This window comes from Toxotes jaculatrix, chromosome 5, assembly GCF_017976425.1.
Source record: "Toxotes jaculatrix isolate fToxJac2 chromosome 5, fToxJac2.pri, whole genome shotgun sequence".
Taxonomy (NCBI): Eukaryota; Metazoa; Chordata; class Actinopteri; family Toxotidae; genus Toxotes; species Toxotes jaculatrix.
The window spans coordinates 6,637,341-6,652,671 of NC_054398.1; the positions used below are offsets into that span (position 1 = coordinate 6,637,341).

The 15,331-nt window shown below is 42.1% G+C and overlaps 1 protein-coding gene across 2 annotated transcripts in view; it reads left to right on the forward strand.

The window, feature by feature from the left end:
- The first annotated feature begins 6,238 nt into the window (after positions 1 to 6,238).
- The window catches only part of cdh13 (cadherin 13, H-cadherin (heart)), a 305,886-nt gene continuing 296,793 nt past the window's right edge, over positions 6,239 to 15,331 (forward strand). For both annotated transcript variants that reach the window (XM_041038356.1, XM_041038357.1), the window contains exon 1: positions 6,239 to 6,359. In XM_041038356.1, the coding sequence (XP_040894290.1) occupies positions 6,315 to 6,359 (45 nt within the window). In that variant the 5' untranslated portion in view covers positions 6,239 to 6,314. The remainder of the gene's footprint in view (positions 6,360 to 15,331) is intronic.

A 15,331-nucleotide genomic window follows, 5' to 3' on the forward strand; every position in this document is an offset into this window, starting at 1 on the left:
GTTTCCATCCTGAAACAAAAGAGCCTGAAGAAACTATGAAAAACAACCCCAGGCCAAACGTGCACAAAAGAATGTTGAGCGGACTGCTTTTTTTTTTTTTTTTTTTTTTACCATACATGGTATTTTTTTTTACTGGGTATCAGATTTTGGATTTAAAATCTATTGCCCAGCTACACTGCAACACTAAACCAGGTCAGGCTGATAAACATAAAACACATAAAAACTTCAGTAAAACTTCTAATTTGATCCAACAATAGCTCTATAGTTTGACAGGACCCCAACAGACTGTTACAATACAAGAAGTTCACATTAGTGAATATTTTAAATTCACTTCACTGAACATGAATCTGTTATTTTCACTTTTTTTTGATATTCCCAGATGTTACTGCCTTACATGGAATCCTTCAGTTTCTTGTGTGTTGCCTACGCTTGTGGTTTCAACTCTTGTTTTCCCCAGGCAAAAAGAATTGTTGTGTGGCATCCAGATGTCAGGTTCAGTGATCCAGGCATCTTTCTCTCAGGAAAACAAGGCATATTTCTCTCTGTCGGTCATGTGAAGGGAGACAAGGGTGTGTGTGTGTGGGGGGGGGGGCATTTATATGGGGGAGTTATACAAGGTAGATCCTCACATCCACAGTTTGATCCACAGACAGAAAGACTGGGTTCCCAGTGTAGGCCTCTGGAGAGAGAAGAGAGCTCAGGCTCTGGGCTCTTTACTGTGGAGCTTCCACTTGTGGAGGTTGTTTTAGAAAGAAAAGGGCCCTCTCCCCATCACTGAAAAAAGAGGAAGGATGGTGAGTGAACTCTGGTTGCACTGCAGAGGGTTTTGTACACCTCAGAAGACCTTGTTTTGTACACACACAGGAAATACTCAGGTGGGAGCATGCATTTCTGACTTTGCAAACAAACATTTTAATTGTCTCTCAAATTCTCTTTCTGCATTTCAATCAAAGTTTGTTCAGATGCTCAAGATGAAAGATCAGTCACCCTGCTATGAACACTTTTACCCCATCTAGTGGCAATATATCTCAGGGAGGATGAGCTCATTTTCAAAAAAACGTGCAGTATGTTGCACGGTAAGTGGCCTGTGATGGTCCTCAATGCTACACTTTGCTGAAAACTGCATTCTTCTTGGAAATAACTGCATACCCTTATCATACTAAAAGGCTGAGAAAACCATTTTGTTTACCTTTATTCAGTGTAGAGAGAGGGAAATGAGAGAGAGAGAGAGCGAGAGAGAGAGAGAGAGAGAGAGAGAGAGAGAGAGAGAGAGAGAGAGAGAGAGAGAGAGAGAGAGAGAGCAGGTTTTGTGGCTTAAATCAGATAAATGGAGCTAATTGCTTCCACATGTCCCCTGTGTGTTCATGTTGTTGTTACGGATGATTAGCCTAATGAATCTGAATAATTGGAAACATGTATACATGGTAATGTTGTGGTACAGTTCAAGGTTTCAGGACCACAGAGGATTTGTATTGTGTAGAGGCTATAGAAGGAAAAGTACAGTACACGTGATGTTATTGTTATTGTATATTACACAAATGGCTTTTATTGTCATTCAAATCCAAGTCAAATGTGACATTATTATCTGTGTTTTTCTGCATTCCTCGTGCAATGACTGATTATCTACCATGTTTTTTTGTTTTATTTTCTAACAGTAAATTAATTTAAGCTCTGACACACTAAAGCTTTGGTGTAAATAGATTATTTTTAAAAAAAACTCTAATAACATTTTTTTATTATTTGTAACAAAAATCTCGTTATAATTATATTTTGTTGACAGATGTAATACTTATTCATTGATCATTCTTAGTGCAGTGTTTCTATTATTCAACACAAAAATGTAGATGTAGTTGTAACTGACATACTTTGAATGATTTACATGTATTAAGTAAATAATAAATATACATCTATCTTTAAGCTACTTATCCTGGTCGGAGTTATTTAAATTACTTAAATCCTAATCGAGTTGTCAGGGATGTTTTCTGCAGCGTCAGATGTAGGAAATGAAAACAGTAAAGACTCAGGGTTGTTCAGTAGCTTCTGTAAAATCTTGTTTCGTTTCCTCCTTTCAGCCATATTTCAAAATTTCTCTGCCCATTTGCTTTACTATTGCTTTGCTGCTTGATTTGTGACCATATTATTTCAAAAGTTGCAGCCGTGAAATAGAAAAAAAAAAAGAAAAAAGAAAAAAAAAAGCAAACAGCCAAAACGGAAAGCAGTTAACTGCTAAAAGCCGAACTTTAGCTCTAGCAGCATACACTTGCCATTTGGCTTGTTTGATAGTTCTGACAAAGGCTTTTTATTCCCCTTGTAGACCTGAAACCTTTAGTAAACAAAACACTTAATTTTGCATCCTGTGTGCTTCATCTCCTCAGTCCCTTGTAAACATTCAAGGAAACATTGATGATAATTTATGTCAATAACTGTTTTCCTCAAAAACTCAGCAACCACCTAAATGTCGTCATTTCCACAGTCTCTCTGAATTCATGAGGAGGACAAAAACACCTGAGTAGTGACACAACTGACACTGATTTTTCTAAATAATAAAAACATTGCATGGAGATTCCCTCTGTTTTTGTGTTTCCAAAACCTTTCGGATCAATGAACCTAAAAACCGTCAGCCCGGCTGAGCCAGCTCCTCTCTTCCTGTGCCACCGAACAGACGTTTCTGTCATGACTTGTTGATTCCATTCAGCCATAGCTTACAAACTGCACATGACTTCCTCTCTGTGATTCCAAAACCCTAAAAACGTCCAGGGATGATTTAGGAACATGTGACAGGACATGTTAGACACCGTTTGACATTTTATTCCTCATCCACTCACGTCGTTTTAATTGATTATTTCAGTTATCTTCCTTTCTAGGCCGAGCGCATTGGTTCCTCCACGGCTGAAGCTGCGTGCTTTGAACCAGGCAGTCACTGGTGATGTGTTCCCAATGCCTTTACTTTACTGATAAATGAATATGGCAGAAAAATTGTCTGGGAAAAGCAATTCCTCAGGCGTCACAACAATTCCTGCCCTCATTTTTCACATCCATTGAGAAAGGATGGGGGAGAATTGACTGCTCTTCCTACTCTTAAAGAGATACAGAGACCTCCACCTGACTTTTGTGCGAGGCTGACCTTTTTCCCTTACCCCGCTCAAGATGGATATAGGTAGAAATCTGTCACTGACTTATATACACCTTTATGAATGTGTTTGTATGTGTGAGAAACAGAGTGAAAGACAGGGAGAAGCTCTGAATGTTTTCATTATCTCACAGTTCCTTTGCTCTTCCTCTGAGCAGGAGACTCACTCATCTCACTCTTTCCATTTCTAAGGGTCAAAATCTTGCATTAACTTTTTTTTTTTTTACCTTCTAAGCAAACCTGTTTTACTTACATGCTTAATTACATATAATTTATATTACAACTAAACAGTCCAAGTATTCTAGTGATGGTAGGTCCTGTGTGACTTGATGAAACTATAAAGAGACTAAAAGCAACATGTTGTATAGTATTGGGACTTTCATCAGCCACAGGGTTGAATTCAAATGAGTCATCCTCCATTTTAGTAATTATGTGCTAGTCAATTGATTACTTCCAACAGGAAACTCAGAAGTCACAGGCAGTTACAGAGCAGCATTACTGTAGCTATTGAGTGTTTTGCTGAAGGGCATCTCAGCAAGGACGTGGCTGTCTTCTAACTTAAAGTAAAAGGCTGCAGATAGTTTAGATTTTTCAGATTTTCAAAAAAAGAAAAAAAAAGAAAAGAAAAGCAAAAAGCCACGAAAAGACCAAAACTGACGATTTATTACTTTTTCTCTTCGGTAATATTTTCTAACTTCCCCAGCCTGTCTGGGCCAATAAAGGCACCCAAGCTCTTTTGTTCCTAATGAAAATCTATATCTTTAAATTCAGTCCCTATACACAGTGTCATGTTTTAAAAAAATAATTTCCCAACTGGGCACTGTAGTTTTTAGTAAGATCAAACAGAAGGAAAAAGTTCATTTTGTTGTTCATATGCTGCTGTTGACTGTTATCAGCTGCACATTAAGTGTTTAAATGAGAACGGCGGCAGCAGAACATTGTATGTGAGCGTGATTCTGAATGATTCAAAATGTAGAAACACGTCACCCAGCGCCACTGTGTGGCTCATTTATCTGTTGTTTAATAGTTTTTGAATAACAATGGAGCTCTCTGGCACAAAGGAATCATCTACTGTACGGTATATCAAGCTTGGCTGCACAAACAGTCCTTCTGTGCATCAGTGGGTTATTGGTTTAAGTCTCTTCATGAGATTTGTTGACAGTGAGAAGAATATAGAAAATCACCATGCTTGTCCTTTAAAGGGATATTCCACTTGAATAGTACTGAACAGAATTTGTTGCAATTCAGTGGAAAATTGTCTTAAGTTCAGCAAAACACACATGCAGCACAAAAACATGTAGATCAAATATGGCAACAAGAAACCACTGACTCTTTATATTAAGTATAAAACACACTACACTATACAGATAAAGATACAAATAAAATACTTAAGTGTTGATTGCACTTGATATTATACACCATAGAAACTGGATGATGTCCTAGTCATCAAGGCGACTGACATATTTGGAACAGCACAAGCAGACTGGGTAGGCCAGATTTGAGCGAAAGCTGTAGAAATAAAAACAGTCAAAAATTAGAAAAATGTAAAGTGTCACCAGTGGTGAGCAAAATACTCAATCCCAACACTGGACTCAAAGTATAGATAGTCCTTGTCGAATATTACTCAACTACGCATGAAAGTTGTTCGGTCAAAATTTTACTTGAGTTAAAGCACTGTGGAGTACTTCCTTTTAAGCATACTTAAATATTCAAAAGTACCAATTACAAAGTACATTTTCTAATATGGATACATTGCTGAATTGCTGGTCTCATTGATGACCTGCTCAATCAGTCGTAAAGGGTCTGGCTCACCACACACCACACAACCAAATTTATGTTAATAAATTGTTGGAGCGTCCCTTTAAAAGTAATTATGCCTCCTTATATCTGGGATTAATTGTAAGTTCTGTCATGAAGATGATTTCAGTAAATCAGTGTAGTTTGTTTAAGGTGGGACCACATGACAAACAGCGGCTGAGAAAATTTGACTTTGCCGCCTCCAAAGACAACACACATGGATGAAGAAGAAGAAAAAGAAGAAGAAGAAGAGAGAGAGAGAGGGAGGGAGATGCCCTTAGGCTCAGGTGCGCACACTGACTGAAAAGCTTCTTCTGACAAACAACCAAATAAAATTCCCCACACAAATTAACAATTCATTATCTCAGCTAGGAGGAAGGAAAACATAGAGCTCATAATGAAAAATGAAAAATCACTATGATGGTTTTAGAATATTAAAGCCAGGAAGTATTCGGATGATGTTAACCTATAGTTATGTCTAAAGGGCAATATTCCTTTGTAAGCACCAATCCACCAGTCAGCCACAAAACCAGTCATAATGTTTTAATGCTGTGGCTGAATTGTGCATATATATACATACTTTCTCTCTCTCTCTTATATATATATATATACTGTATATATATGGAGAGAGAGAGAGAGAGAGAGAGAGAGAGAGAGAGAGAGAGACTGATATATACTGATATATGAATAACTGGTTTTAATGTTGTGGTTGATTTACTGTAAAATTACAGAATCCTGAAATGTATGGTTACTGAAGTTTATCCCTCTCAGGATCCCCGCAGGCAGACTCATTTTACGGAGGCTTCCCGTGCGCCCTCACTCCTGCACTGAATGTAAGATGATAGAGCCCGTAAATCACCTTTAAAAGGGGACGGATTATAGATGCTGGTAAAAGGGTTATAAACCTGTCTGATGAGAAAGAGAAAAAAAAAAAACGGCACATGATACGTGAGATGTTGATGAATCCTCGAAACCCGCTGCTGCACCACGCCGATCATTTCAAACTCCACAAATTAAGTCACTGTCTCAGATTTGACCACAGCAAAAATAGGGATGCTGACCCTCCACTCAGGTGGAGACGGACTCCCCTTCCTCACCCGCACCACTACCACTCCCCTCTCCCTCTCGTCTCACCTCCCTCGCCCCCCCCACCCCCTCTCAGTCCTCCTCATAAATCTATTGGTCGTGGTCTCGGCTTCACTATCCAATGCTCTGCTGATCAGACTGCAGTTGTATTTGGGGGAAGTTGGCAGCTGGCGGCTCACGGCGTAAGGCGTTCCTCTCTCTCCGGCGCTTGGACAGTGGAATTATGAGCAGAGCTGACCCAGCCTCTATCACCCTGTCTTGAATCCGTTTCTGTTGCACACCGAGAGAAATTCAACCGACCATGGAGACTGGAGTCCGCATCCTCTTGGCTTTCCTCGTCCACCAGGTAAGACTGAAGGTGTGTGTGTGTGTGTATGTGTGTGTGTGTGTGTGTGTGTGTGTGTGTGTGTGTACGCGCGTTTGAGAAGACACACAGAGAGAAAGATTTTGGGACAAATTTCACAGAGATGGAGAGCGATCGGACTCTCTTTTTGGGCATCCTTCTTGTCTCGCTCGGGCTACTCATGTGTTTGTGGCTCGACAAGTTTTTCCCCGAGTCTGCATGTACCCACACAGCGCGTTCACCTGCCCTGCCGGAACCATCCGTTCCGCACCAGAGCAAGTTTACCCCCGTTTGGTCCCCTCTGCGCGCGTGGCTGTCATTTATGGCACCGAGTTTAGGGGGCAGAAGGTGTCGGGTCTGACAGTCTGCAGTGCTCGCTCACTTTAGGAATGCTTTTCACATTTTCTGTAAAAGACCAGAGCGACAGAGAGAGGGAGAGAAACAGAGGATGAACAGGGGATGGATGAGATGGGGAGGGTGGGCGGGTTGTTGGGAGAGAAAGAGAGCGCGGAGTGTATCTCATGTCTATGTGCAAATCACGGCTCCGGCTCTTGTCTCCGGTCGCATCTATATTCCGCTCAGCCACTAACTTGAGCGTTTCTTTGGGCTTGTGTGTGTGTGTGTGTGTGTGTGTGTGTGTGTGTGTGTGTGTGTGTGTGGCAGGCACACAGGCGGATGGAGGAGAAGAGGGAAGAGAGAGAGAGAGAGAGAGAGAGAGAGAGAGAAAGAGTGGGAGAGAGTGAGAGAGGAGGGGGGGTGTCAGAGAGACAGAAAGAGAGGCAGGGAACTTACTTGGCCGCTCTGCTGTGTTATTTGTGTCGTCTCTCTGGGTATTTTACTCAGTCTATTGCTCTCCGTAGACGTGGACTCTCTCGGGATATTTAATAAAGCCTTAATTCCCACTGTGATAGAGCCACTCGCCCGTTTGATCTGACTTTAATATGGGGAGAGAGAGAGGTAACTGGGAACAGCTGTCTCTGCCAGTCAAGTCTTTAAACTGCTATTTAACTGGAGGAGGGCAAGGATGTTCAGTCTAATGTTTTTTTTTTTTTTTTTTTTTTTTTATCTCTTAACACTTTTGTCCACTGTTTTGTGTGACCATACCCTTCATAGGTGTCCTTGAGCAAGGGTGAATCCAGCTGCAAGGGTGCTCTTCTCCAAGCTGCCTTGACCTCTGACCTTCTCATGCAGACAGAAAAAAAAAAACACATATAAAAACCATATATTCCCTACATGAAGATCAGTGCTAATTACTATTAAAGTATTTAGTGTGTAGCTGCTCTATATGGCACTTCTGGTGGCACGCTGCAAAGGTTTAAGCGGCAGCTAATTTTAAAATAAGCTAGCTGAGACTATTTCCAAACACAACAACAGTGGGAGAGCCCCGAAGCGTGGCAGGCAAACAGCTCATTTGGGAAACTCTGTGTTGTTGCGCAGCTTCTCCCTCTTCTCTCATCCTCACTCGCCTCCGGATGTACTGAGAGGCAGCAGACAGCACAGCTCATTTGGTATTTCTTGTTTGACCCGTGTAGGCTTATAGTGCACATTTTCTGCAGTGTATTATTCATTTTTAATTGGATAGGCCCTCGGTTCATTGCCACGTTGTCGTTCGATCTTCTGATCCGAAGTGATTATGATGCAGGCTAATAGTGTCTACAAAGAAATGATTTAACTCCCTGTTTTATTGATTATGACCTCCCCTCTGACACACACACACACACACACACAAAATGTCTTCAAAACTAAGAGCTTTTCTGTACTCTGTACTTCCACACACACGTTCCCTACAGGAAAAGTTCACTCAGAGACACACACTCAGTCAAACGCAGAGCCAGATCTCTAGCAGGTTAGATGTATGGTGCTGACTGTCCTTTGGCCTGTACTTCTGGCTGGCCGATTTACAGGCTGACCCAGCTCCTCTAGGGGAATCTCCATCCTCTGGCTGTCCCACCAGAAGCAGTAGCTGTAAATATTTTGATGTAAATGAGTCCATGAAGTGAATCAAATGCACATTAATGCAAACCACTGAAAACATATACCATATGTCAGTGTTTTCCTCTCCAGTGATCCAACGCACAGCTTACCAGCCTGTACCGAAACACACACACACAAACACTCACACACAAAATGCGTGCACATTTGTATGTAAATCGTAAACACACACTTATTCCACTTGACTCATCCTCCAAATGAAAATTGTAAACCTGCCTTCACCCCACTCAGAATCACAGGAACGTCCAATCTCACCATATTACAGTGCAGCGTGTGGGATCGAACGAGGTACTCTTATTTATAGATGCTCAGGTAGGGAGCCAAGTTCTTCTCCACGATGAGCTGCCATACACACCTCCCTTCCTCCCACCTACCACCTCCTCACCCACATATGGGCACACACACACCAGAAGCAGCCCCCTCCTTGGCAATAAATCCCTGTTTTCCAAATGAAACGCTAAGCAGTCTCTCCGGGTGGAGCAACGATTCAGAATAAGCACAGCACAGCTGGGCGTTGCAGGTGCAAGGATTTTTCTCTCCTTCTTTTTTCTCCCACTTTGATTCCTCCTCCCTGTCTTCCCCCCTCTTTGTCTCACTTGTATATTCGTTGTTTTCTTTTTTTCTGCCTCCTCAGTTTTCGTATCGTCTCGCATCCTCGCCACCCTGTGAAACTCGTCTTTTACCTTAATTAATGTGATTTACCAACCTTAATCCCCCGTTTATTTCCTCAAAATGCTCAACACCATTTGTTCGCTTTACACTCTGTCTGTCTTCCGAGTGGAGGATGACAGTTATACTCACAGTTTAAATTCTGGGCTGGCACCTGGGCGTGTCTGCGGGAAGATTTGCTGTCATGGACGTTTATGGGTGCAGTGGCCAACAGACTGTTAAAGTTCTTGTTTAAGCCACTGCCGGTGCAGAGAGAGAGGAAGATAGAGCGTGGAGAGAGAGGTCATGGTCTCCAGGAAAAATGTTTAAAGTGTTGGCGCTGAAGGCAGAGAGTTGCCATGGTGTCCTGTTACCCATAGACATGGCTGACCTTCGAGGTGACACACAAACACGCGCATACACACCCAGAGATGCCGGGGACACGGACAGCCACAACTTTATCTGTTTATCCTTCTCTCTGACTCCCTCGCCCATTGTGTCTCGCCCTCGCTCAGTTCTTGAGGCAGTTCATTGATCTAGCATTATCGAAAAGAGAGGACGCGGCCGTTCCTAGCATGTCAGGGCCATTTATTATTCATGAGTGCATCAACAGGTGTGAGATATGAGTGCACACACCCATACTCAATAACAGTCTGTGCTGTTTTCAGCACCGTACTCTTATGATCTCTATCATTTTCCATTTTGAGGTCGCATCACTTCTAAACATGTACACCAATGGGTTTATTGTTCAGTCATATAGTGCAATGTATTATCCCTCTTTGCACTGGATAATGAAGGATGCTCAGTCTATGTGCACCCTTCACTTTCCTGTGGTTTCCTCTTTGTGGACAGTACAGATGGAGCCATGTCATGTCCATTACTGGTTACAATGAGTCAGCCTTTCAAAGTAGACCCCCTGCTAACCTCTTGTTTCTCCAGAGGAAATTTTTCAGTGCAAAGTGTCCTTTCAGACCTTCCATCCCTCTGTTACTGAGTGCTGCTTCAGTGGTTCTTTTTTTTTTTGTTTTGTTTAATAATGGTCTGGTTATGGAGCAACAAGCTACTAAGGCTAATGATGACACTAATGAGGAATGCCAGTCATTAAGGCAGGATGCTTTCTTTCATTTTTTTTCCTCTTCCGTCCCCTTGTCTGTCCTCCTCACCCTTCCTCACAACTTCCTTGCTGTCTTCTCATTCTGCCCTCATCTCCTCTCACACTGCTGCCTGGCGTTTAAGCTCCCATGGTCAAGCTGGCAGAATAAAGGGTTAGAGTTTAGAAAAATTGCAGAGACGTTTGCAATTTTAACAGCCTACAGAGACACACAAACACCCGGAATAAAAAGAGCATGAAATGGCTCAACTGAAAGCAGCCAACACAATCTACACTTTGCTGTCTAAATGTACCCTGGTGTTACTGTGGCTCTAACAATCAGCTGGCAAATAGGCTCTCTAGTATGGGGATTTTGAGGTTTCAGTCTCCTTTACTTTCTACTTCTCTGTGCTATTTCCTATGTGAAAGTACACAGACAACTAAAGTCTGTGGTGCAAGAGTCTTCTTTTCTGTGTTTTTTTTTTTAGAGCATCTAACTCTAAAAGCTTCCTGTAAATTCAACACACATGCATGCATGCACACCTCACTAGAGACACTCAACATGCACAAACACAAACACAAACGCACACACATGCACATTTGTACACCTGTGCACTTACACTGATTTTTTTCTTTTAACGGGACTGTCTGAAACACTGGGGCCAAGTTTTTTTTTTTATATATTTATCTGTGTGTTCCCCTGTGACTGTGGTTGAGCAGTGCTGTGCTGTAATGGACTATAAGGTCAAACGCTATCTTAACTCCACTGTGGGAGGGTGTGACCTTTGAGGGAAACACAGTCTTCTTCAATCTTCTTTCCCTTGACGTTGCCACCGCAGCTCTCCTGAGGGAAGGGAGTGGATGAGAGGAGGCTGAAGCGAGGGAGGGATGAGGGACAGAGATAGTGAGAGTAGTAATTAAAGTAAATATGTCCCCTTAGCGCTCCATTAGAATCTGTCTGCATTTGATATAAGTGGCCTAATTATGCAAAACGCCAATGGACATTGCGTGGTGTAATCGTGAAATGTGCCAAGTGGAAAAAAAAAGAGAGGAGAGAAAACCCTGCTTCCTAGGAGAGTGGATTAATGGCTTATTTGTGAGTAGCGCTGAGTTTTAATAGGTTGAGAAAGCACAGAAGAGACAGACACACACACAAAAGGCCTCAGTATCCATGTGTGAAGGACACAGCAATACAGTGCGACGCTGTCCCTCCAGTTGATCACACTTTCATCTCAGTTTGTTCTCTTCTTGTCAGTTCTGTGGTCAGACAAGCAGATGAACAAGCATGCAGATAAAATGGGTGTTAGACGGACAAAGAGCCACATACAGAAGATACCCAGGTAGAGATAACGGCAGTGTCCCTCTCTGACGACGACATGTAAAATCTCAAGTGTGTGTGTGTGTGTGAGAGGGAGAAAGAGAGATATGGTCCACACCCCCTTTTCTCTCTCTCTCTTACTTTCTCCATCTCTCTGCCTGTGCCTCCTCCTCCTCCTCCTCCTCCTCCTCCATCCACTCTGACAAACACTCTCTGTAACACATTACAGATATTCATGAGCTATTCACCCACTCTGTTTGTCTGTCTCTTTTCCATACTCACAAACATCCAGACATGTCTCCCCTCTCTTTTTCTGTCTCACTCACACACACACACACGCTCACACACTCACAAGCTCAAGCCTCTGTTTGGCAGGAGGCACAAGTTTCTTTTTTCAGTGTGATTGCGATGACTCCTCTCTATTGCCACAGAGTGTGTGAAGCCGCCAGCAGCACAGTGGGAGTATTCATGTAAAAGGGCTGGTACTGCGGGCTCCCATTTCTTCCACAAGAGTAGTTTTGCTGATAATAGTAGCAGGCGATGATATTGTAATGCATTAGCCTTTCAGCGAGCAGTGCTCCATTGTTTATGTGATTCACTTTTATTTCGTTAAGGTAATAGATGTGATGCAGACTGATCTTGAGTCATGAGTAAGAGCCCCTTGGTGTAGGTCACTGAATAGCTGGCTTTACATCACTGACTGCATTATTAAACATAGCTATAGGGTCAAAAGTGGGTGATGGAGATCTCTGCCAGCTGATCTCGACCTGTTGGTATGTGAGTTGCTCCTGAGCAGCGTTTCTGCAGGTGGATGGGTCTTGTGCATCCCTGGCTGCTAAGAAGCTAAATTGGTAGGTGAAAAGTTACACCAAATCCAAGAGGCTTCTTCATTTCAGTCCGAAACTGAAGTTCAGTCCAGGACCGCAGAAGCCTCTTGCTTATCTACAACCAAGTCCAGTTGCCCTCAATTCAACCCTTCTTGGATAATCGTGAGCTGGATGACTGAGAATCTTCATAGACACTGAACCAGATATAAATCAGAGACACACTGACTCAGTTGTTCTTGTCTGCAAATTCAGGTTTTCCCTGCCCTCATATTTACCCGCACTTATCAAACTAAACGGAGCACAGGGGAGGAAAATTCAAAATGCTAACAGTAATCCACTGTGCTGCAATAAGTACCTCAGGGTGGATTCAAAGTGACCTAGCCCCAATTAGGCTTTATATACAAATTTAGATGAACACCTAAAAGAACACTTGTGTGTGCTCTTGCTTTCTCTGAGGTCCTCAGTACATTTTTTTTTCAGGCTGGCAACTTTAGATTTTAATGAGGTCTAGAAATCTCTGAGTGTGTATCTGAGGACTTAACTGAAAGTATGTGATGCATGGCCTGCTGTATGCTCACGTTGCACTATCCCCTATGGATTAGTCTACCTTTGGCATACTAATGTGGACTATTCCCTTGCTCAACATGAGGAAAAAGTGGTAACTCAAGTAACCAAACCTTTGAGGGGAATAATGTTAAACATGCACAATATCTGTTTCTGTAGACAAAAAATAAACTTCACAATTAAGGGGATTTGCAGACCACCTCATCTGATTTACAAATAGTTATGACAGCATGGTGAAGAAAATGTAGAGTGAAACACAGGAACAGCTGTACAGTCTAATGCAATCCAGTACTTAAGCCCAGAATCCTACCTTTGTGAAGCATTTCATAGTCACTCTCTGTTGACACCGTGATAGAAAGATGTTGATTTGGGTATTGAATTTACATTGCAGTGTCCCGCAAGTGTTGCACATGTATGTATATTTATGTTTACATGTCATTTGCTATAACAGAGGATTTTGTTAGAGAACATGGATAAAAGAATAGAGGATTAGTTGGTGGCAAAGACTTGCATCATGCTGGTTCATCATGCATGCTGTTTGGGCTGCATTTGGTCTGCACACACACACACAGACACACACAGACACACACACGCACACACGCACACACACACACACACACCACAGACATAAGTATTTCTGCTGCCCAGTGCTTTTTAACAAAGCTTTTCATTCCTCACTCTCTAATCTGCTGTAATTGTTAAATTCTTCCCCGTAATGATTTTATGTTTACACTTATTTTGAATGTGTCACTTTGTAGTTGAATTAGAACTGATCTCAAGGTTAGTGTTTAAAAAAAACCAGCAACAACAGAACATTAAATTCGGTGTTACTGCAGAAGACGAACAGGGCTGCACCTTTGTTGCAAATATCAAGGAAGCCCAGAATGCTACATTTGGTCTAAGAGCTAATAATACAAGATGTATCATCACCTTGACTTTAACATTGTTTTTAAAGCTCCTGTGAAAACTCATTCTCTGATGTGCCACTTTACTCTCAGAGCATGTGATTGTTTGAAGGCATCAGTCCTACTTTTTTATTCTCTCTCAACATGACTCTGGGGTTTTTCACTTCACTCCATGTTCAGCAAGTGTCTTTGAAGTAATCAAATCCCTCTCTGCTGTTAAACGGAACTGATAGTGGAGAAGGTCTTCTTGACTTTTACAAGAAATCACTCCAGCTTACTCGCTTTATCCTTTTTTTTTTTTTTTGTCTTTGCTGCTCCACGGCGTTTCTTTGCCCATTTTCCTTCTCACCAGCTCACTTCCAGTTCTTTAGTTCTTCTGTTCCTGGATGTGTCTCTAGTCTTTTTCTCCTTTTACTTGGTAGGAAATTCACACAAGACAGCGGGATGGTTTTTACATCTAATTTGTACCCATTCTCCCTCTGCCTGTCAGTCCCCATATTCAATAGCCTCCCAAATGATCCATGCTTCACTGTTGCAGGAGACATCTGGTGGGAAAAATGTTTGGCCCCTGAGAAAAAAAAGAAAAATCAATCTTTCTGTCTGCCCTGATGCACGCAGTACCACCGCTGCTGCCTAGATGGCGACAGAATGCCAGATATTTTTTTTTAAGGGTTGTCAAGAATAATTGCCACTCACATCCACTTGGTGTTTAAACTGTGAGTGTGTGTGTGTGAACGTGTAGGTATGGACGTGATTGTGTAACCGTGTTTGCTTGTGCATTTCTGCCACCATGTACTGCTGTTCATGCTGGTGCTTTGTAGAGGCAGAGTGGCCATTTAAACCCCTGAACTTGACTGTCAAGAAACAGACAGGAATTGGAGGACTCATTTGAAGCGAGCACACAAAGCACTATATTGGTGCCTACACAGGCAGGTCGCTTCAAGGCAATTAGAATAGCTCTTCCCACTTATTGCTTTTGATGTCAGTGTGTGGGGGAATGAGGGAGCCAACTTTTGCCTGCCACTGACACAGAGGGCTGCCACTTCAGTTGAATTCCTTTTGACACAATTCATGTCGTCCTCTATTCAGAGGTTTATCTCATATTAGTGCAGGAAGGTCCAAGGCTTTGAGCTCACAAATGAAATAAAAAAAATGATGGGGCAAAAAGAATTAAGTGGAGAAAAAAAAGGCAAAGGAGGATCCCACTGGATTAGTAAAGACCTTGTTCGTGACAGTTACATGTACTGGTTTTACTTTATTTTTGAAGTAGTTTGACCTCTATTTGAGTGGCTTCTTCATGATCCTCACTTTGATGTGCAATATTTAGGCCAAGGAATGATGTAGAGATGCTATATTTGACACTTTCAGTGCATTCCAGTTTCATATATACACGCGGTGAAGGGTTTTTCTTCATTCAAAATGAAAGGATTCTCATCTACAAAGCTCCTTCTTCCCGTTGCTCGAGCGCCAAAGACAAAAGGCCTGCTTGAGTGGAGTGTTAGTCATTAAGAGGCCATGGGCTATTTCTGGGGGAAATGAAGCATTGTTGTGACTTGAAAGGCAGATGTGTGACAGTTCCTGAGATAAGACAGAAATCTCTTTGATCACCCTTTCTTGAACTTTTCTGCCAA